At 42.9% G+C, this 27,291-nt stretch overlaps 1 protein-coding gene across 1 annotated transcript in view; it reads right to left on the reverse strand.

Annotated features, from left to right (window-relative positions):
* Positions 1–22,163: 22,163 nt before the first annotated feature.
* Positions 22,164–27,291, reverse strand: part of KIAA1328 (KIAA1328 ortholog) — a 194,638-nt gene continuing 189,510 nt past the window's right edge. The window contains exon 11 of the mRNA XM_054397348.1: positions 22,164–22,374. Within this exon, the coding sequence (XP_054253323.1) occupies positions 22,164–22,374 (211 nt within the window). The remainder of the gene's footprint in view (positions 22,375–27,291) is intronic.

The raw sequence follows: 27,291 nt of genomic DNA on the forward strand, positions 1-27,291 counted from the left end.
CCCTGAGTCTGTTCTTCTCTATGCTGAACAACCCCAACTCTTTCAGTCTGTCGTCATTAGGGAGGTGCACCAGTCCTCAGACCATCTTTGTGGCTCTCCCCTCGATTTGGGTCCTTCCTGTGTTGCAGGGCCCAGAGATGGAAACAATAATCCAGGTGCAGTCTCATGAGAGTGCAGTAGAGGGACAGAATCATCTCTGCCACCTGCTGACCATGCCTCTTTTGATGCAGCTCAGGATGCAGTGGGCTTTCTGGGCTGCAAGCAGACATTTGAGAGGCAGAATAGACTTTGACCTGGGGACCCTTCCCCATGGGAGGGGGGACCAAGTCTCTCTGCCCATCTGGGTCAAGTTGCTTTGTCCACTGTGGGGCTAGGTTCTTTTCAGCCCCCCTGGGCTGGGTGTAACCTGGCACAGCACAGAGCTATGACTGCCTGGCCTGTAGATCCTGTCTTCCTTTTTTAGCTTTTCAAGAATTTGGGTTATGTTTTCCCTTTTTCAGTCAGTGGCATTTTCATAAAACTGCTACAACTTGTCAGACTCGATGGATGGTGGCTTAGCCACTTCATCCACCAGTTCTCTCACAAGTAAATACATGTTGTCAGGTCCCATGGACTTATGCACATTCAGGTTCACTGGATGTCTCAAACCTGATCTTCTCATGCAGTGGGCACTCTTCCAGTCCCTCCCTGAGATATCCACAGGCATTTTAATGAGTTTTTGGGAGATGGGTTGCTTATTCCACCTTTTAGGGAAGGCTAGACCCCATTCTGCAGTTGGCTGCTTTTAAGTTTGCCTGCCTTTAATTACTCACTGCTTTCTGGTGTGACTTCCCAACTTCCACCCCAAACACATCCCAAAATCTAAACCCCTTCAAAATCCTGCAAATGAACAAGTTTCAGGGATGTGTCACTGTTCAGGGACTTCAATACAGGCAGTGAAACAAGTCAAGAAAAGGAAAAGGTGGAGGAAATTGAAACAGTAAAACCCACAGCTTACTTTCCTCAAATCAGATGTTCACACAGATTTTGAATGAGTGGAGCCTTGTTTGGCAGGACTCATCTTGACTTGTGGGGTTTGCTTGTGGGCTCCTGAAAGAGTTTGTACAGATGAAGCTGCTTTTTTCACATTAAAACTATAAGAGTTTATATTTTCTTGCATAAGATTTATATGAGAACAACCCTGGATCCCACAGCCATAGAGAAGAATGATTGATATTTACTTTATATACCTTTACTCACTAGTAGTAGCCCTCTCCACAGCTGTCTTACAGCCAGAAGGGGAGAGCTGAAACTGCATTTTCTGTGATGCTCTGGGAACCAGAGCTGAAAACCACCTGGCAATTTCACAGATTCGACTAGAGACCACTTCAGACAACTCACTAGGCCTGATAATGCTGATTTACATAGCACTAAAGCCTCCCCCCCATCATGGGAATTGCTGGGTGGCATTCTCTGGCCTTTGTGATGCTCGAGGTCAGGATGCTGATCAGAACAGACCCATCTGGCCTGAAAATCTATAAATTCAGGTCTGGATGAAATTGGGCAATTTTGGATTTGGATAAGCATTCATGAATTTAAATGAATAAATAATAATATAATAAATGATTCATCTTGCTGTTTAGTGTGCAAGTCCCCTCGAAGACCTGCAGTTCATATGCAGCCAAAGTTTGACTACCTCTGCAATTAAAGCCAATGAATTTCAAATGACAGGGAGAAAGGGGGGAAAAACAAGAGAAATTAAATGTTTGGGCAGAACATTTATACAAAATTACTTCCCTATCCCTGCAGTCTACAGAAGGACTGGATGCTAGCATACTCATTCCACTGCTGGCTCAGGGTAGTGGCACCAGTGAAATCTTCCATGTCCCACTACATATACACAAGACAAGCAGGACTCATAAACCCAGCCAGTCCTAGATTTGCCATGCAGAGAGAAAGCTTTCTGTCTTCACAGCTAGCTTCACTGGGCTAGATGTAAGAGTCCCTAATTCAAAACAGGAAACAATCTTGAGCAAGTACATTTCCTCTTCATCAGTTATTGTCAAAAATGCTTTGGGTGGTGATTTACGGTGCTGCAAAAGCTGTAACAACAGGCTCTCCTCATCAGGCTAAAGCAATGCTTTGCACCACTCAGATTCAGGCTCTTTCCCATGAGCCAGAGGTAAATTTATGGGACAGTTAAAACAATGGAAAGGAGAGAAACAACAAACTGGGCTATGCTTATCCCAAGCAACCTCCGTAACTGATCTCTCTCTACCCAGAGTTTTCTCGTCAATCCCACTGATGAGCCTTCACCATCTGCTCACTGCAGTTCAAATGCCTGGCACTGTTTTATCCTTCTCATCTTTCCCAATAGTTATATCCCCTCAAACCATCCCCAAATGAATTCTGTCCTGATTCTCCCTGGTGTATTCCTGCCTTCTCCAAACCTTTGTATTTTATCTTCTCTATAAACCAGCTCTTGCAGCTTTCCCCAGTTCAGCCTCCACCACTTATTTTATTAACACACTGTTTACTTCTGCTTGTAGATCATTAACAACAATATTAAACAACTGGCAATTTGCCCAGGAGGCTGCTGTCTCTGGAGTTGATGACTTGTTTTATTTTCCCTCCCTGAAAGAGCAGCAAAAGTGGCAAAGATGGCTGGATATGGAAAGGCCTAAGCCACATTCAAAGATGAGAGAGGTGGCTTGTTTGCCTTTACTAGTAAATCTCCCACACTGCTTTGCACTCAGGTCCTCCTCTCGTGGACATGCTCTGATACCTTTACGTAGACCTTTTGCTTAAAATAAGCCCCTGCCAACTATTCAGCCAAATCCCTTGGTTTGGAGTCAATGAGTCTAGAACTGAATTTTAGGGCAATATCTTTCCAAGTTCCCTGTATCAGAAATCCTTCATGCTTTCCAGTTGAAAGCCAAGCCAGCAAATTTATTGACTAATTTCAGCCCACCAACTAACATGCCCAAAGATTCAACTCCTTGCAGGAAGGGCCACCTCCATGATTCAGATCCTCAAGGTTTTCATATCCTTCCCTCAGGCAAATTCCCCCAAGGATATTTGCATCACAGAGATGTAGGAAAAGTTTAGGTTCAACTCAGGTTCCACTGGCAAACGTGAACAGAAACATCATTGGAAAATTTTAATTCAGAATCATACAATCATAGAATCATTTAGGTTGGAAAAGACCTTTAAAATCATTGGTTCAACCATTACCTAACTCTAACAAGTCTGGTACTAGACCATGTTCCTTAGCCCCACATGCATGCATCTTTTAAACACCTCCAGCAACCACCTCCTTGAGGAGCATGTGCCAGTGTTTGGCAACCCTTTCAGTGAAGATGTTTCCTCTAATATCCAATCTAAACCGCCCCTGCTGCAACTTCAGGCCACTTCCTATCAACTTTTGACTTGTTACTAGGGAGAAGAGGTCAACACCCACCTCACTACAATCTGCCTTTGGGGAGTTGTGGAAGCAATAAGGTCCTTTTCTCCAGGCTAAATAACCCCAGATAGCACAGTCACTCCTCATAAGGCTTGTTCTCCAGACCTTTCACCATCTTTATTGCCCTGCTTTGGCCTCCCTCCAGCACCTTAATATCTTTCTCATAGTGAGGACCCCAAAACTTAATACAGTACTCAAGGTGTGGCCTCACCAACATTGAGGACAGAGGGACAATCACTTTCCTTATCCTGCTGGCCACACTATTCCTGAAACAGGACAGGATGCTGTTTGCCTTCTCAGCCACCTGAGCACACTGCTGCCTCATATTCATCCTCCTGTTGACTAATATCCCCAGCCTTTTCTGCTGGACAACTTTCCATCCACTCTCTCCCAGGATTGTAATGTTGCAAGGGTTGTGGTCACCCAAGTGCAAGACTTGGCACTTGGCCTTGTTGAACTTCATATCACTGGCTTCTAAACACTGACCCAGTCTGTCCAGATCCTTCTGTAGAGCCTCCCTGTATTCAAGGAGACCAACATGCCTGCCTAACTTGCTGTTGTCGGCCTGTAAATTTACTGAGGGTTCATTCAATCCCCTCATCCAGGCAACCGATAAAAGTATTAAGGAGAATAGGCCCCAATACACCACTTGTGACTGTCTGCTGGATTTAACTCAGTTCAGCACAACTCTTCATGTCTGGCCATCCAGCAAATTTTTTATTCAGCAAAGTGTATGACCACCCTGGGGGTCCTGGGACAAACTTTGGAGCTGACACCTGGACAACCTGTTTGCTGAGGGTAATTTCACTTGATTCAGTGGCTTTCAGAGTCTCTCAGGCTGCAAGATTAGTCTGAATTGTCAGTGGAGTGTCTTAGAGCAATGATTTTGTTCAGCAGCTCTGAGTAGTCTGGTCACTGGGGTGTCTCAGAGCAATGATTTTGTTCAGGAGTTCTGAGTATAGCAGAGGTTCCAGGCCAGAGCCCTTCCACACATGAGGAGTCATATTTCCACTGGCTATGCTGTTTCAGTGCAAACAAGATGTTGGTCACCCTTCCAGAAAAGAACCCTCTTTGGGGGCTTTTAGAAATACAGATCTTACCTGCCTTTTACACTCCTTTAAAGAACAAGATGCAAAGTGATCTCTTCCCCAATGAATAAAATCACTGAATTGAGAAAAGAAATGTACCAGGTGGCTCCCACTCATTCCCACCCTTAAAAAAAAAAAAAAAAAGAAAGAAAGAAAGAAAGAAAAAAAGGGCTTTGAGCTGTTCTTCAAAGGCTGTCTGATTTGCTTTGAATAATATAAAGTGATGATAGAGGGAAAAAAGAGAATATTAAACTCAAGGCTGTAAAAGCTCTGCGCTCAGCATCAGCCGCTGACAAAGATCCACACACACTTTTCATAAAATAACCACAATGATCCCTTCTTTTTTCTGTAACAGCTGGGGGACCAGCAGCAGTGCAGAGTTGGGTCCAAACATGGCATGAATAACAAAAGCCAAGGTGCTTCTTCCAAAAAGATGTTTCCTCTCAGGGTTACATCCAAGTGCCCCACACCTTGCTGTGGATGTCTCAACCAGACTCCCCAGTGTGTAGAGGTCTCAGAGATGTGACCAGATGCAGAGAAGAAGGAAAAGAGAGAAATGTGGGAAGAAGGGGAAATGAACAAAAAAGTATTTTCCTCTGAGCTCCCCTGAGAAAATTAGAGCAAAGCAGGAAGGAGCTGATTGCTGTCAAGGCCTGCCAAAGCCCACACAGCTGGCTGCAGTCCCCAGGCACAAATGTGATAACAGCCAATCAAGCTAAAATCATTAACAGTAGCAATTGCCTCTGAAAAGACCCCAACACCTAGAAGGGAACAGTTGTAATTTCCCATGAGCATTTCTTCTCCCTTTATTTGCTGGTGGGAAAGCACAGGCAATGAGGGTGAGGAAAGACAGGGCAATATTTGATGAAAATAACCCTTACCTTTAGCTGGTTCTTAAGGGTGCTGATTAAAAATAGAGGTCTTCTAGTTCTTGGCTGGATAAGCCCAGCCCACATGACCAATATCTAGGTTGTCGCTCATGGCATGTGACACAGAATGAGGGAAAAAATATTTTTCTCCAGCAGATGACCAACACTGCTTTGGAGGCCTTAGAGATGGCCCTACAGTGTCCCAGATTTGCCTGCCTGGAGAGCAGATGAGCCACAAGGCTTTTAGTGTCTCTCCTTATCAACTCTGAGGTCCACTAGCCAGAGAGCAGTAGATACCGTTTATGTTAATATTCTTGGATCCAAGCTAGGACATACAGTCTGGATGGGTGAATAATAGACAAGTAAAAAGACAGGTGAATGTCTGGCCTTGGCTCGTCCTAGTGAATGGGTCATAGTTTGCACGGAAAGAAGCCATAAGTGGAATACTGCAGTGATCCATTCTAGGAGCTTTCCTGTTTCAGTTCTTCAGCAATGACATGGAGGAAGCAATAGACTTTGAAGCTGATGCCAAATTACAGGGGTGACCAGTCTGAGCTAAGCTGAGACTAGAAGTCTAGGCTAAATATAAGTAAAAACTGCTCCTTTGTGAAGACAGTCAAGCATCAGAGAAGGATATCCAGACAGCGTATCCATCCCAAAGCCAATGTCATCTTCATCCCTGGAGGTTTACAAGACCCTGCTAGATAAAGGTCCTCCTGAGTTCCCTCCCAGTCTGAGTTATCCTGTGATCCAGAGCAGTTCAAGAAAGATGTTTCCCTTCAGTTCAAGAAAGATGTTGAGTTGCTTGAACGTGTCCAGAGAAGGGCAACAAAGCTGGGGAAGGGTATGGAGCACAACCAGTATGAGGAGCTGGGGTTGTTTAGCCTGGAGAAGAGGAGGTTCAGGGGAGATCTTATTGCCATCTACAGCTGCCTGAATGGAGGCTGTACCATCTGGGGGTTGGTCTCTTCTCCCAGGCAACCAGTGACAGAATGAGAGGACACAGTCTCAAGCTGTGCCAAGGGAGGTTTAGGCTGGATGTTGGAAAGAAATTCTTCACAGAAAGACTGATTGCCCATTGGAATTGGCTGCCCAGGAAGGTGGTGGATCACTGTCCCTGGAAGTGTTTAAAATAAGACTGGATGAGGCACTTAGTGCCATGGTTTAGTAGATTAGATGGTGTTGGGTGATAGGTTGAACTAGATGATATTGAAGGTCTTTTCCAACCTAGTTAATTCTGTGATTCTGAGATGCCAATGCCTTTGATTTGGGGTAGCCCCACTGTGTCACACAGCCAGCTTCACTCTTGCTCAGACAGCATCTCTGCCCATTCCAACATCTTGATGCTTCTGGGAATGGCTCTTTCCTACTGAGGAATTCTTGTGTGACAGCCAAAATTGTAAAAGAGGCCACAACTAGTTTGCATACTCCTCCTGCTTTGTGCCAAAATGAACCATCCTCAGAGTAGTCCTGTGTTCGCATGGTCTCCTTAAATTTTTAGCAATTCACCTACCAACAAAACAAAAACTTGAAAATCCTTTTCTTGCTTCTGAACTTTTTACCCAGTCAACTGCTTCTGCAAGGAAAAGAAAACAACATAGCTTTTAAAGCAAAACCAACAGAATTTGGCTGCAGTTTAATTTGTGAGAACATTTATCTGGCACTGAGGTATGGGATTTCATGCTTTATCTTGGTACAGTCCCATGTACCAATCAGCTGTATCCCATCCAGGGGTAGATGTGCCTGGTGATGGGAAGAGAGAAATTTATGAGGTTGCTCCTAAACCACATGGCACAGAGCACATTCTGCACAATGCAGTGCTGATATTAGAGGAAGAGGGAATACATTTGCCCTAAAACTCCCCAGTATAATGCAAGGCTACATTTACTATGTTCTTTTTGGACTCATTTGCCTTTCTGCAAACAGTTGCAAAGCCATGACTGATACTCAGGAGAGGTCAACAAAGTGGAGCATCAGCACCTTTTTGCACCAGCCAGTGAGCCTATTGCTAAGCTCCTTTGTGTAGAAGATGTTAAAATCACATCCCATGCTGATGCTCACCTTCCTGGGCAGCTGGCGGAGATCACTGGCTTCACTTCCAAAGATTGTCAGGGCTCAGAAAAGCATTTAACAAAACCACACTGAACCTGTTTGGATGCAGTTGGAGTTTGTAAAATGGGGAGTCCTTCTTCCAAAATTAATTCCTGGGTTTGTATTTGCCAGATGTATAGAGTTTAATTTTCCAGCTCAGAAAACTCAGTGCTGTTCCTTTAGTAAAGGGAAAGGAAATGTGCCCACTCTTGATGCCCAGGACCAGCAAAAATGCCAATTTCCAGACTGCTCCTGAGAGGTTTCCTCCTGCAGATCATCTCCTCCTTTGAGCATCTCCAAATGTCCTTCAGTCCCAGGTTTAGTCTTGTGCTAGATCATACACCAGCAGCAGCAGGAATGGCCAAATGAGAGGCTGCATGATCAGGTAACAAAAAAAAAAAAAGAAAAAATAGGCAATGACATGTAGGATTTGTTCTAGCTGCTCCCTGATCTACTAAATGATCTTTAGCACAACATGTTGGATGACATCTACCCTTAGCACCCCCAACCTGTTACAGAACTGATCAGTGCAGCACACCCCACTCAGGGCTTTCAGAGACCCTGCCAGCCCCCATAGTCTACATGCTTGCTAGTGCCCTTGGTCCCCACTTCAGTTTTCCTAGCTTTCTGAAGGACCACAAAGACTAGCCTAGACCTGTTCATGGCATTTTCTGGGGACTCCATAGGAGGCATGGGCAGCTCTTCTGCAAAGCACCCCATCTGATGTCTTACACTGGCTTATGAACTATTCATAGGGAGACATGAGAGTGCATTTGGGGATGGTATAGTACTTTGTGGAATCTATCCTTACTTGCCTGGACTTTTCATTGAGATTCTGAAGACCTAATGGCAGATTCATGGCATAGATGGAGATTGAGCTCCAAGCCACAGAAAATTTCTCAGCTGGTCCACATGCATTCAAACTCATTAACTTAACAGTTTGTTTGGATATTAGGAAAATCCTACATGGACATTCATTGGCAGAATGCTTGAATCTCATGAGTTTCCCCTACTCTCACTGCACTCTGAAATCCTCTGCCTCAGAAAAGCTAGCTAGTCAGTTATCCTCTTAAAAAGGTGTGTCCAAGGATACTTCACAGATTGCCTCCAAGATGTTGAGAGTCAATCACCTGTCTAAAATCCCCATTTTGAAGAAAATGGAAAGGGGTAAATAAAAATATAAAAGGAAACAAAAAAATTCTTACACCTTGAAATAGGATTCAGAAAGTGGAGAAATCCCACACCAACAACTCCATTCAGAAATCTTGGCAAGATTTCAGACATCAGATTTCACAGCCAAATAACTGATGGCAGAGATATGAATAAGAAACTGTCAGAAGGGTTTGCAGTGCACACACAGTGTGTTGATACCTAATTAGCTAAAGGAGTTGAGTCTTCACTCAAAAGTAAACTTTTCCAAATGTTCAAAAAAGTTCATTAAACTTAAAAAAAATCAAACTAAAACAAGAGATCCCAGTCAAAGTGTTACGGGAAAAAAGTCAGAAGAGCAAACAACTGGGGGCTATTATCTCCTATTTACATTCTCTATTGAGATCTGCTATCCCTGATGAAAGACCTGCAGTTTTAACTTTTTAAGAGCAGATGAAAGCTCCATGGCATCACTGCAGCTCTGTACAGACCAGGACTGATTATCTCATTTTATAAAGCATCCTGGTTTTTACACACCTTCCACTCCTCACAAAACAGCTGTGAAGGCAGACATGCCCAGTACAATCACACCCAGTCTCAGCATCTCAGCTTGTCTACACCAGGTCATTCAGTTTGAATTAAATAAGGTATAGCATAAAACAGATTAGTCAAACCACATCAGCAGTTCCTCAGACATCTTCAAGTGATGTCAAAGAGGCCTCTCATCTCTTATTTAAAATTTATCTTAATTCTGAGTTTTGAAATAAGGTCCTGATGCAGTTTAATTAATCCCCTTTAAAAGTGAATTTGAATGAACTTTCCCGTGGGTGTCAGAGTGGACAAATGCCCATATATCACTACATGGCTTAATGTTCAGTATGAAATTCTTTTGCAGTGAGCTACTAAACCCTACCTGAAGATTTCATTTTCCTTATTACTGGATGCTGGAAGAAATGGTGCAATTCAGAAAGCAACTATGGGCAGTACAGTTGTGTTCGTGGTTTGATTGTAAGATTGAAGATGAAGTGGAAAGGTCACAGCACTCAGAATGAAGCGGTAGAATGATATTCCCATCTCCCCCATAAGTTTACAGTTTAAACAAACATTGAAAAAAGCTTTGAAATGCAAATTAAAAAGGCAAAAACAAGACCTCAAAAGTACTAGCATTTTTCTAAATCACATATTTTTTTCATACATGTTGTTGGCAGCATAATGTAAAAAAGTATCTGCAAAACACTAAGTACTAGACGAACAGACCAAATGTTTAGGAAGGGAGCCAGGAAAATGTTCATAGCAGTATTCACCAGCCCTTAAGTTTAATTACAAAACCAGAACTAAGAAAGTATGTTCAATGAAAATTTCACAGTGGACCCATAATAGGAATGGGTCTGAGCCAAAAGGTGGCAAAAAGGAAAATAAATAAAAAAGGTTCAGGCTTCAGGATCCTGGATGTTGCTCTGAACTTCACAATAGTGTAACAAGAAAGTTACAGTGAGGGTGATGGAGAACTGGAACAGGCTGCCCACAGGGGCTGTGGAGTCTCCTTCTCTGGAGACTTTGAAAATCCATCTGGATGCATTCCTGTGCAGATTACCATAAAATATCCTGCTTTGGCAGGGGGGTTGGACCTGATGATATCTTGAGGCGCCTTCCAACCTCTGATATACTGTGATACTGTGTACAACCTGGACCTAAGCATCACTTAAATCAGAGTACTCTGTGAGCTCTGAAACTCCTTGGTTGAATAAAACTAACTTGCTTTCACGTGAAGCAAGGTTCACAGCATGTCAGAAAGTCAGAAACTTACAAACTTTGACTGCATTTCACATAATCTTTGTGCTTCCTCCATAATTAAAAAGATTTTTCTCGCTCAAATTCACAACAAACCACATCTATCAGTCATGTTGGTTGACACACATACATACCATAATAAACTGACTTACCTCTAACTTTAATGGGAAAAGTGGTTTGTATTGTATGTCTGATAGAATCAAACAGGCCTCCCAGCTTTGCCCATGCTTGGTCACCAAAGGTGGCCATAGGGCATTTTCACAGCTGAGGGACCCACTGAACACCCAGGAATGCTGTCTTCACCACCCCCCGCTCCCACAGGCACTACCATCAGCTTAAACAGGGATTGCTAGGGCCATGGCAAATCTGAAATCCAGCAGCATCATGCACACAGAGTAGGCAGAGAAGTAAGATGATCTAGCAGGTACCCAGAAATTCATGCTGACATTTTGAACAGTCCTGGCCAACAAAAATCTGACTTTTGGAATGACTGCAACAAGAAGAAGCTTTTTTTTGTTTGGTTGGTTGGTTGGTTGGGTGGGTGGGTTTATTTTATTTTGGAGGAGGCAGGTTTTGGGTTTTGGTTTTTGAATTTCTCTCTACACCAGATGTCATGGGGGTTTGGCTGCCCAGTATCTCTGTTCAGGGCTCCACCCACGGCAGCCAGTGAGCCTCAGCTGTAGATAACACCAGGTGCTGGGTCATGCGCAGTCATGTTGCACAGAAATTGCCTAGAAGAATAGGCTGTTGTTCTGCAAGACTGTACGCATTTATTAAGTGAAATCACTGACTGTTTTCTGCAGCATTAAATGTGAGCTGGAATACAATATATTTATTGATCACTACTAAACATATACTGGACCTTCCTCAAGCTCCCCCTCTCTTCTTTATTCAAGCACAGCCCAGAGTGCATACAAGCCTCTGAATCCCAAGGATGGGCTGTCCCCTCTCCATGGAGCAGTAGTTAATCTCTTCAGCAGTAGTGGATTTCAGCCAACAGGGAGCAAGGAGACAGAGTCCCAAAGCAGGAGAGGGAGAGACGAACTGACGGTGGGACTGCTAGGCAGGCAGGACGCATCTACTGGAACTGGCAAGGAAGAGGTAATGGGTATTAGACTTGTTTGGATTAAAAGGAGATGTGTAAATAAGAAGGAACTAGCACAGCAGAGGGACTCATGGAGGTTTCTCCACAGGTCTCCCTGGGCTAATTTTCTGGAGTAAGAGTAGGGCCGGACTAAGTCAGCAGCAGAAACAGATGCCAGAAAGGACACCCAGCATTGCACAAAGTGGAGGGTACAGCGCAGAGAAGCCCAGGTCCAGGCACAGCTCGTAAGGCAGTGCTTTGTTACTGCTCCCTGACACCCTGGGGATGCACAGCAGAGATACGAGACCCTGGATTTATCCCCCTTTTCCAATTAGCCTCATTCACCTGCCTCCTCTCCCTCCACCCTGCTGGAATCAATCCTTGTCCTGGCATTTTAAAGGGCAACGTGCACGTTTTATGGCTGTCCTCTATAAAACCATTCTACATGATAACACATCCAGCCCTTTATTAGGGACGTTTGGCAAGTTTATTGGCCAGACATTTTTCTGCACTGACAGATGAGGTCCTGCCATCACTTCTGTGCACACGTGGGGCCCTCTCCTGTCTTGTCCTCCCCTCTTCCAAGCCATCTAGTCTCATGACAGCTCAGGTCATCCTCTGCACACCACCAGCCACATCCCTGGGAAGGTGAAGTCCTGGGGGTGTCCTACTTCTCACCTGCAGCCAGGTGAGGGGCAGCAGAAGCAGGGCCCCCATCCCATAAAACCCGGTTACATTTAATTACTCCCTGCTGCAGCAGGGGACATCCACCAAAGATGTGTTAACTCTTTAGAGCCAGGGAACTGCTCTTGTCTGCATGCATAGACATCCTGGAGATAAGATTATCACATTATGGCAAGATAGTTCTGCATAACTCCTCCTTTCTCTACAGCAGGGAAGGTGGAAGGCTATGTTATGGGGAGAAGTAACCACTCTCATTACATACTAGGAACCAACTGCACTTTGCCATTTTGGATACTGTGATGTTTTGCCCCACTGAACCCCAATCCCAAGATCACAAATATGAGTCCCAGTTCTTGCTGCACTCCATGAGGAGACAAAGCAGGCTGGGTCACAAGCAGGTGGGGCAGAGGGCTTCCACTTTCCAAGAAAGCCACAACCATGACGTTGGAGTGTATTTTTCTTAGATACCACCAAGGCTGTCTCTATGCCTAGCTCCTTCACCCACCCATAAGCATCCCTGTGAAGTCAGAAGGACTTGATGTAAAGCCAGAATGTGAGTTTTATCATCTTGTGTTCACAGCCACCCACAAACGAAAAGGTAAGTGGAAGGGCCTGCAGCAGTTTAATGAGGGATCAAAGATTAACAACACATTCCAAAGTGCTTACCTGGCACCCTGTTGCTGCACATCAAGGGGTGCTGGCAGCCATTATGCATCTGCTCCAAACATGCCATCACAGTCAGGGTGGACAAGGTCCCTCGGAAAAGGCTGCAGTGAGTGCCCAGGGTCAGGAAGAGGAAGGGTGACCCTCAGCTGGGGAGAAAGCCTCTAGCTCAGGTTCTGCTCCAGAGAGGCACTGGTTTGGTAGCCACCCTCCCAGTTCAGGGCAGACCATCCATCTCACCTTTCAGCTGTTTTCATTCTGCATTGCACAGGAAACCAGAGCTGAATATAAGGCTGTGTTGTGATTCCCACTTTGCAGGGAGTTTTCTACCCAACTGTTGGTTTTGTTCACAGATTTGACCATTTATAGCTTGTTTAACTCTTGGCCATGCCACTGGGAGTGATAGTGGGCTCCCTGTACCTGCCGGCCCCCTGCCCAGTGTTGGTTCACATGTCACATTCCCAGGCTGTGTTATTCTTAAGTACTGTAAATCTCTCACTATTATTCTCCCACTTGATATAGTGAGCTGTGTCATTTTGAAAGGAAATACATAACAGTATATTAAAGAAATCACGGATCTCCTCATTCATGTTTAAAACAAATTTATTACAAAGTAAGAAACCCTGAATAGCATGAATTTATTATAATGATTTAAGGCTTCTGGCACTTGAGTTAAAAATGTCTCTCAATAAATAACTTTCCCTTGAAAACACAGCAAATTAATATAGTTTACCATTTCCAAAGTTACATAAATCCAAGATGCCTAAATCAACAGTACGCTGAATAAGGTTGTTGTGGCTCAGCCAGACCCTGGTATCACAGAAGAGAAAAATGGATGGCTTTTTTTCTGGTCACCTTTCTCTCCCTTCCACCACCCTAGGCTATGTCTGTTCTCTGAAAGTCAGACTAATGTGAAATGGACGAGTGCAGCTGTGGCCTTCACCATTCTTGTATTTCCCCAAAGTGCTTCTACCACATGACCCCATTGCTTTCAGTAAGCAGTGTTTTAATTTGACTGCAAACCCAGGCACTAAGATGTCTCTGGCTTCACTGTCTCCAAGTCTGCAGTGGTCTCACAAGTCCAGAGCAAGCCCAGGTCTTTCTCCTCCACAGTGCTGGGGAGTGTGTGAGTCAGCCGTGCTTGTAGTCAAGGTTTTAAATAACCCTCAATGTAAAGCTGCTGTGCAATTATTCAGATGAGCCACATTCCCTCTTTTCAGGGGTCTCCTCAAAAGAACTCAGGAAAAGCAGAAAGCAGCAACTACTCATGTGTGGTAGGATATGTGTAAAAATAAACATTTAATGGGTTTGTGGAAAACTGGGGGAACTATATGCACACACACACACACACAAATATTCATGAACACCCACGTACATACAGGTGCATAAATCCCCATGGGTGATGCAGCAAGTGGGGTCATGTCAAGGAGACATGGCATACTTGTCCCCCAGGATTGGATCTTGAGAAGTGAAACCCTATGCATGGCCATAGCCATCAGAGGTAATAGCAAGCTTTTGGCTGGCGTAGAGCTTCCTCCAATAGCCATACATGGAGCTCAACAGCTCTCAAGGACAGCAGCCTGTGTATATCTGAAAGCAGTGGGTTTGCTTAGTTGGATGCAACGAGCATCTATCTTGCAAAGATAAAGACTCACACTTGGTCCTTCTGCATGGACCTCCCTACTCAACAGCTCACTGCGGGCAGTAAGAACAGCTCAGCACCACTAGATGGACCTTGCCCAATCAGTCCTGCTCTCAACAAGACAGCATTCAATGGCTATTGATTTCATTAAGGTCTATTTTTTTTACCTTTACTGTCAAGGTGTCTATTTTTCTCTACAACATGACTGATGACTATTTTTCTAAGTGAAGCACAGTACCAGTGACATTTTGACAGTGTCAACACAGCCAGAGTACACTTGCCTGAGCTGTACAACACACAAGGAGTTCTTAGGGCTGTTAAGAGTCAGATTGACAGCTTTGGTAAATTTAAGTTCTCTGCACAGCAGATGACGAGAAGTTACTAGAAATAGACAAGGCTTTCAGGTCACCCAGTCCATCTTCTACCTCACCTTTTAATTGTCTCTCTCACTCAAGCTATAAATATCTTACTCTTCTCATCTTGCTTCCTCATTATGTCAATTCTAGAAGTCCCTGATCATTTTTATTACTGCTCACTGAAATCCCTCCAATCTGCCAGTAAACTCTCTGGTAATGAGATCCCTGTGCTGAAAGCACTAGTGCAAATAGAGGGGCACCAGACCCACTGACAAGGAGCTATTCCCTCTGTAATGTGGAGATATCATCACCTCTTCACCTGCAGCTCAAAAGTCTCCTCCTCTGTTTTTGCTGCTATCAGAGATCATTACTTCGTGCTTTGCTCACTCATCCCCTTCTGAGTTTCTGCTGTCTGGGTTTCCCCCATCCCATCAAGCATGTGTCTTTCAGATTGTTTTCAAGGTGGCTGAGTTCACAGATGCTGCACCCTCAGATTTATGACCCATCTCAGATTGAACCCTGTGATCTTTTTTTTCCATTTGGTGTTTCCATTTCACATTATTTCTTCCTCCTCAACTCTTCCAAATTCAGCAGGGTCACCTGGCTTCTCACACAGAACTTCTGCTTCCAAGAAATAGAGCCATGATCTGACGTGCAACAAGACTGGGTGCCCAGCCCAATACCTCCAGACAAGACTCCTGGAAGGTGTAAAAAGTGAAATTCTGTGCAGAATGAGGCCATGATGTCACCATTCACAAAATGCAATAGCACCTAGGGTTCTGCTCTACTGTAAACACTTCAAGATGCATAAATGCTGGAGAAAGTTCATAAACAGGCCTCGAAATTCATCCAGGGCAGGAAAACACATTAGGATGGGAAGGCATAAAGGACCCCATCTCAACAGAGAGAAGGCTGAATCAAGAGTTTATCATTGTGTATTGGGAGACTTGCTGTCTGACAGCAGAGGAGTTTGCAATTCTGCTACCACAGGCAAAACTAAATCCAGCAGCTAGAAATTAAGACAAACTCAACCTCAAAATAAGGCAGTTTTGTAGCAGTAATGATACGGTAAAATTTTGACAAAGTCCTTTTAAAATTTCAATGCAACTCCCACATAGGCAGTTCTAGCTAGAGAAAGAGCCAACTTTTGTGTCTCTGAATTCACCTTGTCCTCTCCTTCCTTACCAGCTGTAGCAGAGGAATTCCCACTCTGTCTGTAGCACTTACAACATTTGGAACTGTGTTTTAATCAAATTCACATTTCAAGGTAGTTGCCAGTAAGCAACCAGGAAATACAACTTTTTCCAGTTTAGCGCTTTCCTCTTGTCTGCAAATAGGAGACCAGAAAGAATGAACTCAACACTCTGTAAGACTGGTTACTGAATGCTGAGTGAATGAAATAGTTTTTGCTCATACTCAGCATGATTCCTGAATTAAGGAAGCTAGGAATTTATGGCTCTTGCTGCAGCTTGTGGATTGATGTGTCTCTTGGGACTGCCTAGGCATCTCTCACCTCACCTATGTCAGGTCCTCACCTGTCAGTGACATCTGAGTTTCTCAAGTTTAGTTCCCCAATGCCTGAAGTGACCCCTTCAAGCATGAAAATATATGAAGTCCAAGAGCTTCAATTTCTGTTGGATGGAAACAACTGGCTGATTTGCTTTCGCTTTTACAGCTTACAGTTCCCAGATGAATTGTTGTTGGACATGTCCAGTGCCTTCTGCTGTAAGCACTACTATCAAAGAATGGTTTAGGTTGGGAGGGACCTCAAAGATCATTTAATTCCAAGCCACCTGCCATGGGAAGAGACAAACCTTCATCCAGGTTGCTCAAAACCCACATCCAACCTGGCCTTGCAAGCTTCCAGGGATGGGGTATCTAAAACTTCTCTGAGCAACCAGTTTCACTGTCTCACCACCCTCACAGTGAAAAATTTCATCCTTACATCTAATCTAAATTTACCCTTTCAGTTTAAAGCCATTAACCCCAGGTCCTATTACTACATGCCCTCATAAAAAGTCTCCAGCTTTCTTGTAGGCCCCTTCTAGATACTGGAAGTCTGTTAGGACCCCTCAGAGTCTTCTCTAGGCTGAAAAACTCCCAACTTTCTCAGCCTTTATTTATAGGATAGGTATTCCAGCTCCCTGATAAACTTCATGGCTCTCCTCTGGACTCCCTCCAACATGTTCATGCCCTTCATATGTTTCAGGTCTCAGAGCTAGATGCTGTACTCCAGGTGGGGTCTCACAAGAGTGGAATAGATGAGCACAAGCACCTCCATCAACTTGCTGGTCATGCTTATTCTGATGCAGTCCAGCATACGGTTGGCCTTCTGGGCTGCAAGTGCATATTGCCAAGTCATGTTGAGTTTCTCATCAGTCAGCATATCCAAGTCCTTCTCCACAGGGCTGCTCTCAATCCACTCAGCCCCTCTGAGATGTGGTAGTAAACACACCTCACTAGCAGAACTCAAAGCACACTGTATGGAGGCAAAGTGGCTTCCCCACTTCTAAGAATCAAATCCAGTTCACTCAAGTTTTCATCCTTTTGCAGGGATCTTGTTGGGATGCAGTAGCTTTCCCTGTGAACTGCTGCAGGAGTTGTCATGTACCAACAGTAACCAGAACAAGTTTGGTTTCTTGAACATTTTTCGCAGACTTCTGGTTCTGAACACCCTGCTCAAGGATCATAGTAAATCATTGGTGCAACCATGCCCCAAATGCTCCAGGTGGTCTTTCCTCTCACAGCTATGTAAAGGCACAAGACCGTAAAACCTGTCATAGAATCATGGCGTGTTTCGGCTGGAAGAGCCATCATAAGATCATTCAGGTCAACCATTGTTGGGGGTCGGACTAGATGATTTTTTGAGGTCCCTTGCAACCCCTAAGTTCTGTCATTCCATTGTTATTGTGAGCAGATAATAACTCTTCAAGAGATAAAGGGAACAGCTGTAGATCAGAAGAGGCATTTTCCAGAGTAGTACCACCCAGTCAGAGCAGACTTCTCTGCTTCTGCTGGTTTAAATCGCTTCATTCAAGAGTCTGTGTTGCGTTATGCAGCAGGCATTTATGTAAATTTACAAATCAGGCACTAATTGGCAAACAATTTCATAAATTTAGTAACAGTGGGGGGGGAAAAAAAAGGTCAGGTTTCTAACTAACCAGGCTGTGCTCTCTCCCCCTCAGATGGTGCAAATTCAAATATTGCCTGGAGGTTGTATTTCAGGAAATCGCTTCTGCAACTTCTAGAGTTTAACCACAGGCTCGTGTGTGCTTTCAAGTGATGTCTTTTAAGTATATCAGGCTCCATCTCTCTCAAGCATAGCTAAGCCCTTTCCTCTCCTGTAACACCAAACCTCGGGAGCTCATTGGATCACTGCAAATTTTGTTTTGCTTGTTTCTTTCCTATTCAGATTCTTACTATATCCAGTCTCTTCTAAGTCCACACCACCATCCTTTGCTAGCAAATTAAGTTCAGTTCATGCCCAAGTTATACTTAGATTCTACTCTACTACCCTCCTTGTTTTCTGGCCTCCCTATTTAATTACTCTGAAGGGGACCTGCTGAAGTTAGGCCACTTTCTTCTTTCCCTTGTTTGACAAGTAACCTTTGGAAGTAGCTCCCCAAATGCAGGAGTATGCTCCAGAAAAGGACTGGGGAATCATAAGCCTCTTATGCAAACTGGTTGTTGAAGACTCCAGGATATAAGCACAAAGTTCTCCTTCAACAATGTACTATATTTTAACATCTTGTCTCTATCATATGGCTTAACTTCACTCAACCTATACTTTCTGTTATCCTTTAGCACAGTTTTATGTCTTGCATCCTTGTCCTTTTTTGCCTTAATCTCCAGCCTTTTTTCCTTACCATTTAATTTTACCTTTTTGTCTCAAAGCATGGTGCTGGTTCACTCCTTGTCTTTTCTTTTGTATTCTGAGACCTCTCCACCACTTCATGCTCCAGAAAAATTCTCATTACTCCTCACAGCGAGCCCCATGTTCTAGAGAGGAAGAGAAGGCTTAAAACAAGCTTCTTGTCTGTCTTAACAAACTGGAAATTCACAGTATATATAATATGACGATGAGGAAAGTGGAACATATTATTAATGGCAGAACTGACATCTGACAAAACAAACCAGAAGATACATTAAATAAAAGTCTGAATGAATAAATCAAATAACCAGATAATTTATTAGATTAAGACTTCACACAACACATATAAATATATGCTCAGGATGGGATTCAACAGCAAAACTGCTAGAAGCAGAAAGACTGTGATCACAACAAGTCCACAGTGTGCAAGGTGCACAAAAGCAATGACTACACAAACACTCAGCATGAGCCAGTCAAGAACACCACAAAGTGAAGGCATGGGTGGGAGACTTAGCAGAAGTCATGTTATTCTACAAAGTCTCATGTAAAACACAGCTTCACATGTAGCTGAAATATATTAACTGGGAACACTCTGGACAAACAGTCTATGGCTAGACTAACTCCCCAGTGGCAGCTTCCTAATACATGAGCTTAAACTTTAAAAGGACATTGTCAAGTGATTGCTTTTACTAGTTTAATTTTTGCATTTCCTCTACTGTATTAGCAGATGGAAAACAATTCCCCCCTCAGTTACAACTACTGATTTTGTCCTTTCCTATTTGACAATCATTGATTTTTTTTTTCTAGGGCTATAAATGTTTTAATAACTTCAACTTTGTAGTGCCTCATGGCAAAATATCTTTGCCTGCACTGACTGCTAAACACTACTCCTAATGTACTCTTGATAACTAGAGCAAGAGCCAGCATTATAAAAAATTATTTTTCACAGGGTCTACCAAATTAATAGCTTTTGTTTCTTCATCCACATCTCACAGGCAGTTAAAACATGCAGGTCTTCACCCATGAGACATTTCAACCATCTTAATTCTAGAAATCTTTGCCTTCATAAATGTATACCTCCCCTGTAGCTTTGATAACACCGTAAGCATAGAGCCCACAGACCTGACAATGTCCTTTTATAAAGAGCTACTTACAAAATATAGATTTAAGTCAAAAGTCACCCTCAGAATTAGAATTGGTAATGGACAAAATGGATCATAAGGAATTGTAAAGCAGTTAAATATTGGCACCCACAAAGAACCAAAGAACAGAATGCTCCCATGCAGTGTTCTCAACTGGGTGCACAAAGGCACCTTTCAAGAGATACACACGTATTTTTTGCTGTTTCATAAGGTCATTTAGCACTTATTAGAAAAGGCAATTAAAGTTTCAGTCGAACTGGAAAAGAGAAGAGAAGCAATTGGACTGAGATCAGAGAACTGTTTCTTCATAAATGTCAAACCTTAACAAAAAAATATCCCCAAACCAATAAAACTAAAAATCACCATAGAACAACCCAGAACACTAAGATTTATGTGACGGTCATTCTTTCATGGAATTCCACAGTTTTCCTGCTGCTCTTTGTACATTTTTCTCTTCTTGCTCCTCCCTATCCCTGCCTTCTTAAGGAAACAGACTACTCAGCCAGTAAGAATGAGAAAACCTATTTCTCCACCTGCTATACTTGGGTCAGGGCACTGAATACATATTTGGGACTTTAAGCAGAAACCTGTGCCTTCACAGGCCTGGGGTGCAGAACAAGAGGCACATTCAACAGCAGATGGATGTAATCAAAAGAACTGTAATACTTCACTGACAGCAGGCCAGACCAAGCAGGGCATTTCCACAGTAGTCTAGTCATTTTCTCATTCAGTAATGCTGTTCTCCTCTAAACTCCTCCTAGCAGCTTTAAAATTCATCTGGGTTGAACAAAAAGGATATCACCTAATTTGTGATTAAGGCAGGGCCTGAATGAGGTGGCTCAGCATAACCTGAGGTTCATCTTCCCCTTCATTCTCCTTTTGTTGAATTGCTCTAAGAGCACAGTGCTGCCAGAGGCATGTACTAGATAACCTGCACCCATGGTCTCATCAGAGACATGCCATAGGCCTCATCACCAACCCCTGCTGTCCCCTCATGGAGCACCTAACGTTGCACAGGAATGAGCACGTGGGTGGCAGGCAGCAGTGATATCCCAGAGATTAGAACAGCAACTTGCTACCAATAAGATGAGTTGCCTAAAGAGACTGTCAGAAGAGCTGTCCTGGTGGTGTGTGGGAGCAAATGGTCTAGAATCTGCCCACAGTGGCTCAAATCTACCTTTCTCTTGCTGCAATTTTACTATGCAAAATGAGTATTTTAGCCTCATATTTCTAGGAACACGTGCCAGTGGCTACTGTAACAATAAAATATGAATACTGCATTGTGGAGAAAATGACCATTAATCCTGTAATCTGCAGTCATTTTTACCAATTCGGCACATTTCTTTAAATAACAAACTACATGCAGTAGATGGGAGTGCATTTAAATAAACTGAAATAGATACAGCATGAATAATTAAAGCCAGCAGGGAAATGTGCATTGTGAGCTGCTAGTGGAAATAATTACTGATTTATCTTATTTACAATGGAGCCTGGATACAGGATCAAAATAGTGCAAGTTAGTAAAAATGTCTTAAGTCTGTTCTCATACTACCACTACCAAGTATGTCATCTTGAAAGGTATATCAAATAGGTCTTGGACCACTACAATGTCTGCCTGCATTCTGCTATTTCAAGGTTAAGTTACCCAGCACAAACTGTCAAATAGCACTGATTTAAAGGGAATATATTTCATATGGATGCCTAGTACATCAAGTTGCAACACTGTCTATTAATATTATTAGACACCATATGGTTGAGCTTATGATACAGCCCCTAAAACCCCAGCATGTTAATATCAGAATGTTGAAGGAAAATGTAGATCATAAAGCCACTGAAAAAAAAGACTAAAGTGCTTGTACCTCTATAATACACCAGGCTTTAAACAGAGTTTTTTAATTAGAAAATAATCTGCTTTGAACATGGTGTTCTTGAATGTTAGGCAGTTCTTGCAAACTGCTCTAGAGCTAAAAATCAACAATGAAATATACTTCCAACATGAGCCTGGCATAACTGTGACTTCAATCTACTAGAAAACATTTTAGATTTAAAAAAAAATCTATTTCAGAATGTTCAAAATGTTTCAGAATGTTTAAAGAAAGGTTAATGCTTTCTGATTGGTCTACCCCAAAAACATTCTTGCACCATGACTGCTAAATCCAAAATGAAAATGGTAGATAATGAGCTGTACTTTAGAAGTGCAAAGACAAGCAGTTGTCACACGTTTTTAAAATGGTACTTTAACACAAACAAACAGCAATACAAAAGTCCTAAAAATATACAGAAGGGCTGTGTCAAATGAAGAAAATCTCCTCAAGGAGCTGGCTCTCCTCTAGGTCATCTGCTCTGCTTGTGGAGCTGTGTGGGGTCTGGTAATAAGATGACGGCCTGTGACTCACACGACGAGGCTTCTGCCTTTTGTTCTCATAAGAATGTCTGCAGAGGTGTCCTGGGGAGGATGTCAGACTCATAGCTTCAACCAGGTCAGGAAGACAGGCTTCATACCTATGGAAACATCAAGAAAATGGAGCTCAATTAAGCATCACACCATCATGCAGAAACTGAATCCATTTTTCCTGTCCTCATAATTCAAACTAGACCTAGATTTTTCTGATGGAAGCCACCAGAGCACAGAACAAATTTTGATGTATGGGTTCCTATGAGGAACACTAACACAGAGGTAGTCAAAAAGAGGAAAGCACGTCTGCTCAAGTTATCTTAAGCTTTTCCATTTGAGGTATGTAATGTTTCAGTCTTTCTACAGAGACTGAGGTCTGACTTCAGAGATTTGACAGCCAAATACACCAAAGAGGTACATGACAGACCCACACAGGTAACAGTGACTTATACACTTGCTGCACTTTTTTGAATAAACCTCTATACTTAATTTAATTTCCCAGGGATTTGAAAACAGCAGGAGATTTTATTATTATTGCCACACTCTACATGTGCTTCCTGTAAATCTCTGTGCACTATATGGAATCTGTCTCGTGGAAGCACTGGAGGAATATAATCTAAGCAAGGCAATACAAAATCAACACTTGAGCACCAAGAGAAAAGGCCAAGGTGCTAAACATTACTCAGGCTGTCCTTTAAGTGTGAGTACAGATGTGGGGAAGGTTGCAAGCCAACATTAACTGGTAACATACACTGAATAATGGCAATTACTTCAGAATGAGACTTCCTATTAATATTCACACAAGACCTGATCTAAATACCAGCACAGGACTGATCATTACAATATATTTTCTCAAACAATACCATTTCAACTGCTTCCTCAGGGACGCTGTTCCCCAGCCTAAGAGGATATCACTCAAGAGTTTTACCCAAAAGTCCCCTTTGTTCCATCCTGTTATTAGCACCAATCTCCTTAATGTTCCCAATGCTGAAATAACTCATGAATTTAGTGACTTACATGCACAGAATATTATTCACAGCACCCAACCTAAGGTATCATGGCTAATTTCCATAGGGTCCTTTTCTTCTAAACAGAAAGAGCTCATCCAAAGTGTAAGAAAACAGCTCAAGCTCAAGCTGTATCCTGATTTATGAAAAGCCTTTTTCCTTTCAGGACAGTGGGAGCTTAGGAAAATTGAGCAACTGAGTCAGGTACCTGGGGTAGGTTCCTCAAGCTCAGATGGGATGAAAAATTCTTAAGTACAAATATTCAGAACAGTTTATTGATGTGCAAGATTAGCAGTGGCCAATGTGTCTCCCAGAGGAAGACTTCACACTTGTGTTGTCCAATAGCATCACACAGCAGTGGCATCAGATAAAGACTTCCTTCCCTAAAATATCAATGCCATGCAAAATATTCCACTATCTTCAGCTAGTGATAGAGCCCAGAGAGTGGTGGTGAATGGTGCCACATCCAGTTGGCAGTCAGTCACTAGTGGTGTCCCCCAGGGATCAGTGTTGGGCCCAATCCTATTCAGTATCTTTACTGATGATCTGGATGAGAAGATTGAGTCCATCATCAGTAAGTTCGCAGATGACACCAAGCTGGGGGCAGGTGTTGATCTGTTAGAGGGTAGGAGGGCTCTGCAGAGGGACCTTGACAGGCTGGACAGGTGGGCAGAGTCCAATGGCATGAGATTTAACACACATAAGTGCCAGGTTCTACACATTGGCCACAACCACCCCATGCAGTGCTACAGGCTGGGGACAGAGTGGCTGGAGAGCAGCCAGGCAGAAAGGGACCTGGGGGTACTGGTGGACAGGAGGCTGAACATGAGTCAGCAGCGTGCCCAGGTGGCCAAGAAGGCCAATGGCATGCTGGTCTGGATTAGGAATAGAGTGGTCAGCAGGTGCAGGGAAGTCATTCTGTCCCTGGACTCAGCACTGGTTAGACACACCTTGAGTACTGTCTCCAGTTCTGGTCCCCTCAGTTTAAGAAAGATGCTGAGTTGCTTGAATGTGTCCAGAGAAAGGCAACAAAGCTGGGGAGGGGTCTAGAGAACAAGCCCTGTGAGGAGCAACTGAGGGAGCTGGGGTTGTTTAGCCTGGAGAAGAGGAGGCTCAGGGGTGACTTCATTGCTGTCTACAACTGCCTGGAGGGAAGCTGTAGCCAGGTGGGCGTTGGTCTCTTCTCCCAGGCAATCAGTGACAGAATGAGAGGACACAGTCTCAAGCTGCACCAGGGGAGGTTTGGGCTGGATGTTAGGAAGAAATTCTTCACAGAAAGAGTGACTGGCCATTGGAATGGGCTGCCCAGGAAGGTGGTGGATCACTGTCCCTGGAAGTGTTTAAAATAAGACTGGATGAGGCACTTAGTGCCATGGTTTAGTTGATTAGATGGTGTTGGGTGACAGGTTGGACTATCATCCTATACCAACCAAACCTGGTTTGATTTGCTAGATGATTTCCAACCTGGTTAATTCTGTGATTCTGTGATTCAGTGAGTGTTATGTTCCAACAATCATTGGAAAACTGACTGTGACAAGGTAACTCATAACTATGTCTGAGACACTGAAACATTTCCTCAGCTCAAACTAGTGAACTGTGGGTTAGTACTGATGTTAATGGCCACCACTTCAGTTTTTCTATGATTGCTTGGAAAAGTCAGCTCTTTCATTTCCTTCAATTTTTATTGTTCCTTCCAATCTGATGGTCACCATTATCCCTAACACAGTTTGACTTGACGTTGCTTCCTCACAAGTCTCTTTCTTCTATTTGACTATCTCTAGATTGTTTTATTTCCTTTTGCATGCACTATCTGACATTTTGCCCAGAAATCCACTTTGAAAATTTGTTTTTCCACATTTTAAGCTTATATATGTACCTTTCTACTACCTGTCTGTTTAAATCGCCCCTAATAACGAAAAGCGAGTGACTCAGAGCAACAAAATACAGCTTTAGTTTTGTTACAGCAGGGCTGTGTAAGCGGCCAACCCCAGGCAACTGTGATGCCTTACAGTTATCCTAAGAATCTCAAAAGGACAAAGGTTTTGGGTAGCTGAGCAAGACCATTTTAGAGGGGTCTGTTGTTTGTATTAGCATTCAGAAAGTACCCACTAAAAACTGAAACTTCTTAAATATACCTCTAATACATGATGGGAAAAGCCACAGATAGTGAGAACTTACCCATAGCTATATTAGACTTTCACATGGAGAAAGTTTTGAACTAGACTCTATAGATATACACAGATACTTTCAACCCTAAAGAAACCCAGTTAACACATACACTGGTTTCATTAGCCACACCTAAAACTTCTTTTTAGATTAATCTAGTCAAGCATACAAATGCTTATCTCCTCTGACTGTAGTGCTATCATAAAATTTCAATTTCTCTAGCAGCCACATTCAATCACAGATTAGGTAGAGGGAAACCAAACCAGCCAGTGCATTTATAGCAAACGTGCAGACCCTAGATTTCAGCAGTACCTTCAAGTTCATTTCTTCTGAAAGTTTATCTAAGTTTTACAGCATTTCTGCTATCAGGAAGGCTAAATGATTTGGCAGATTACAAGCACAGCAAATAGCAAAGATTATGTAAAAGACCAGGTGTTGTAAATCAGTCTATTTGACACCACAGTTATATATGCAATAAAGTGAATGAACTCTGCTAACACAGTGCTGTCTGATAAAGAGAATGCTCCTTGCAGGTGTTTAGTGTTTAATCCCATGATAATGGTTTGCCCTGGTTTGTCTAGGCAACATCAGACAGCATCTGGCTGGAGGCAACAGAGTAGACCTAGAATGGTTTGAAGCTTGCAAAGATGATTTTCTCACCATTTATTTGTATCAGAAAATTTAAAGTGACAGTCAGAATGTTCAAGTCTTGAAACGCAACTTTCTCTAAAACCAGTATATGTATTTCTTACAAGATCTGAATAAATACGTAAATGAAAACAGGCTTCATCATCATTATTATTATTATTACTATTATTACTATTATTATTCTTAATATGACACTTAATGGCTTCAGTGAAGTCAAAGGTGCAGGATCAGGCACCCAAGAGTCATAACATTTCAAACAGGAAAACTGATCTGGCAAACTTGGCTTGTGAATACTGTGTGCTCATTTAATGCAAATTAACAGCCAAGGGTGCTCTCATATTGCTTATGCTTCCCAAGAAGAAAAACTCCCAAATGTTTTGCAGAAGCACCAGCACTGGACATTAAGCCACACAGAGAAATTTTTCATGTATAGATGTTCAACCAAGCAACCAAATGTCCCATCAGTGCTAAATGCTTACACCTATGTCCTTTGATGGGTTTTGCCCTCTCAACAGTTGGAAAGAGATGAAAAACTGTCTCTTTAAGAATGACAATAATTCAGCCTGATTTCACCTTTTTGGTGCATTTGCCAGTATGCTGGAAAGTCAAAGAGCATCTCTGCAAGAGTCTGGAAAATAATCTCTTCTCTACGCCTGTTTTTGACACTTCCCTGATATAATTTTCATGAACTTGAAAGCTGCACTTTCCATCACAGGAGAAGAAAATGTGTAAAGTCTACAAATTTGGATTACAAGCTTAACCGTTTAGACAGGTAAAGTTTGGGGACAGTAATCTTATCTTCCATCAGGAGAGGAAAGAACAGGTGTACAAAGCATGCAGAAGGCAGGGCCATGAGCAAGAGCACAGAGGTGGGAGACAACAAACCAAGGTAAGCTTTGAAGCTCTTCTTTCAATGAAGAAATCTCATCTTAACTTTTAATGCAGAAAGTAAAAATGCCCAAAACTGTCTGAGAGGTAGGCGCCACCAGAGCTGAGTCAGTGTAAAGCTGTGACCCAGATGGGATAAATCCATCCTGGTGAGACTGTGATGGTATTCCCTGAACCTCCTCCACACAATTAACACAGGTTGCTGGGAAATCTGGCACCTGGGACACATAAATGATGTTGGAAATTCTATTAGAAATTTCCAGCATTAGCTTCAAATTAAACAAATAACTAGTAAAGTTTATAAACTCTTAATAT

Source organism: Indicator indicator, chromosome Z, assembly GCF_027791375.1.
Source record: "Indicator indicator isolate 239-I01 chromosome Z, UM_Iind_1.1, whole genome shotgun sequence".
In the NCBI taxonomy this organism is placed as follows: Eukaryota; Metazoa; Chordata; class Aves; order Piciformes; family Indicatoridae; genus Indicator; species Indicator indicator.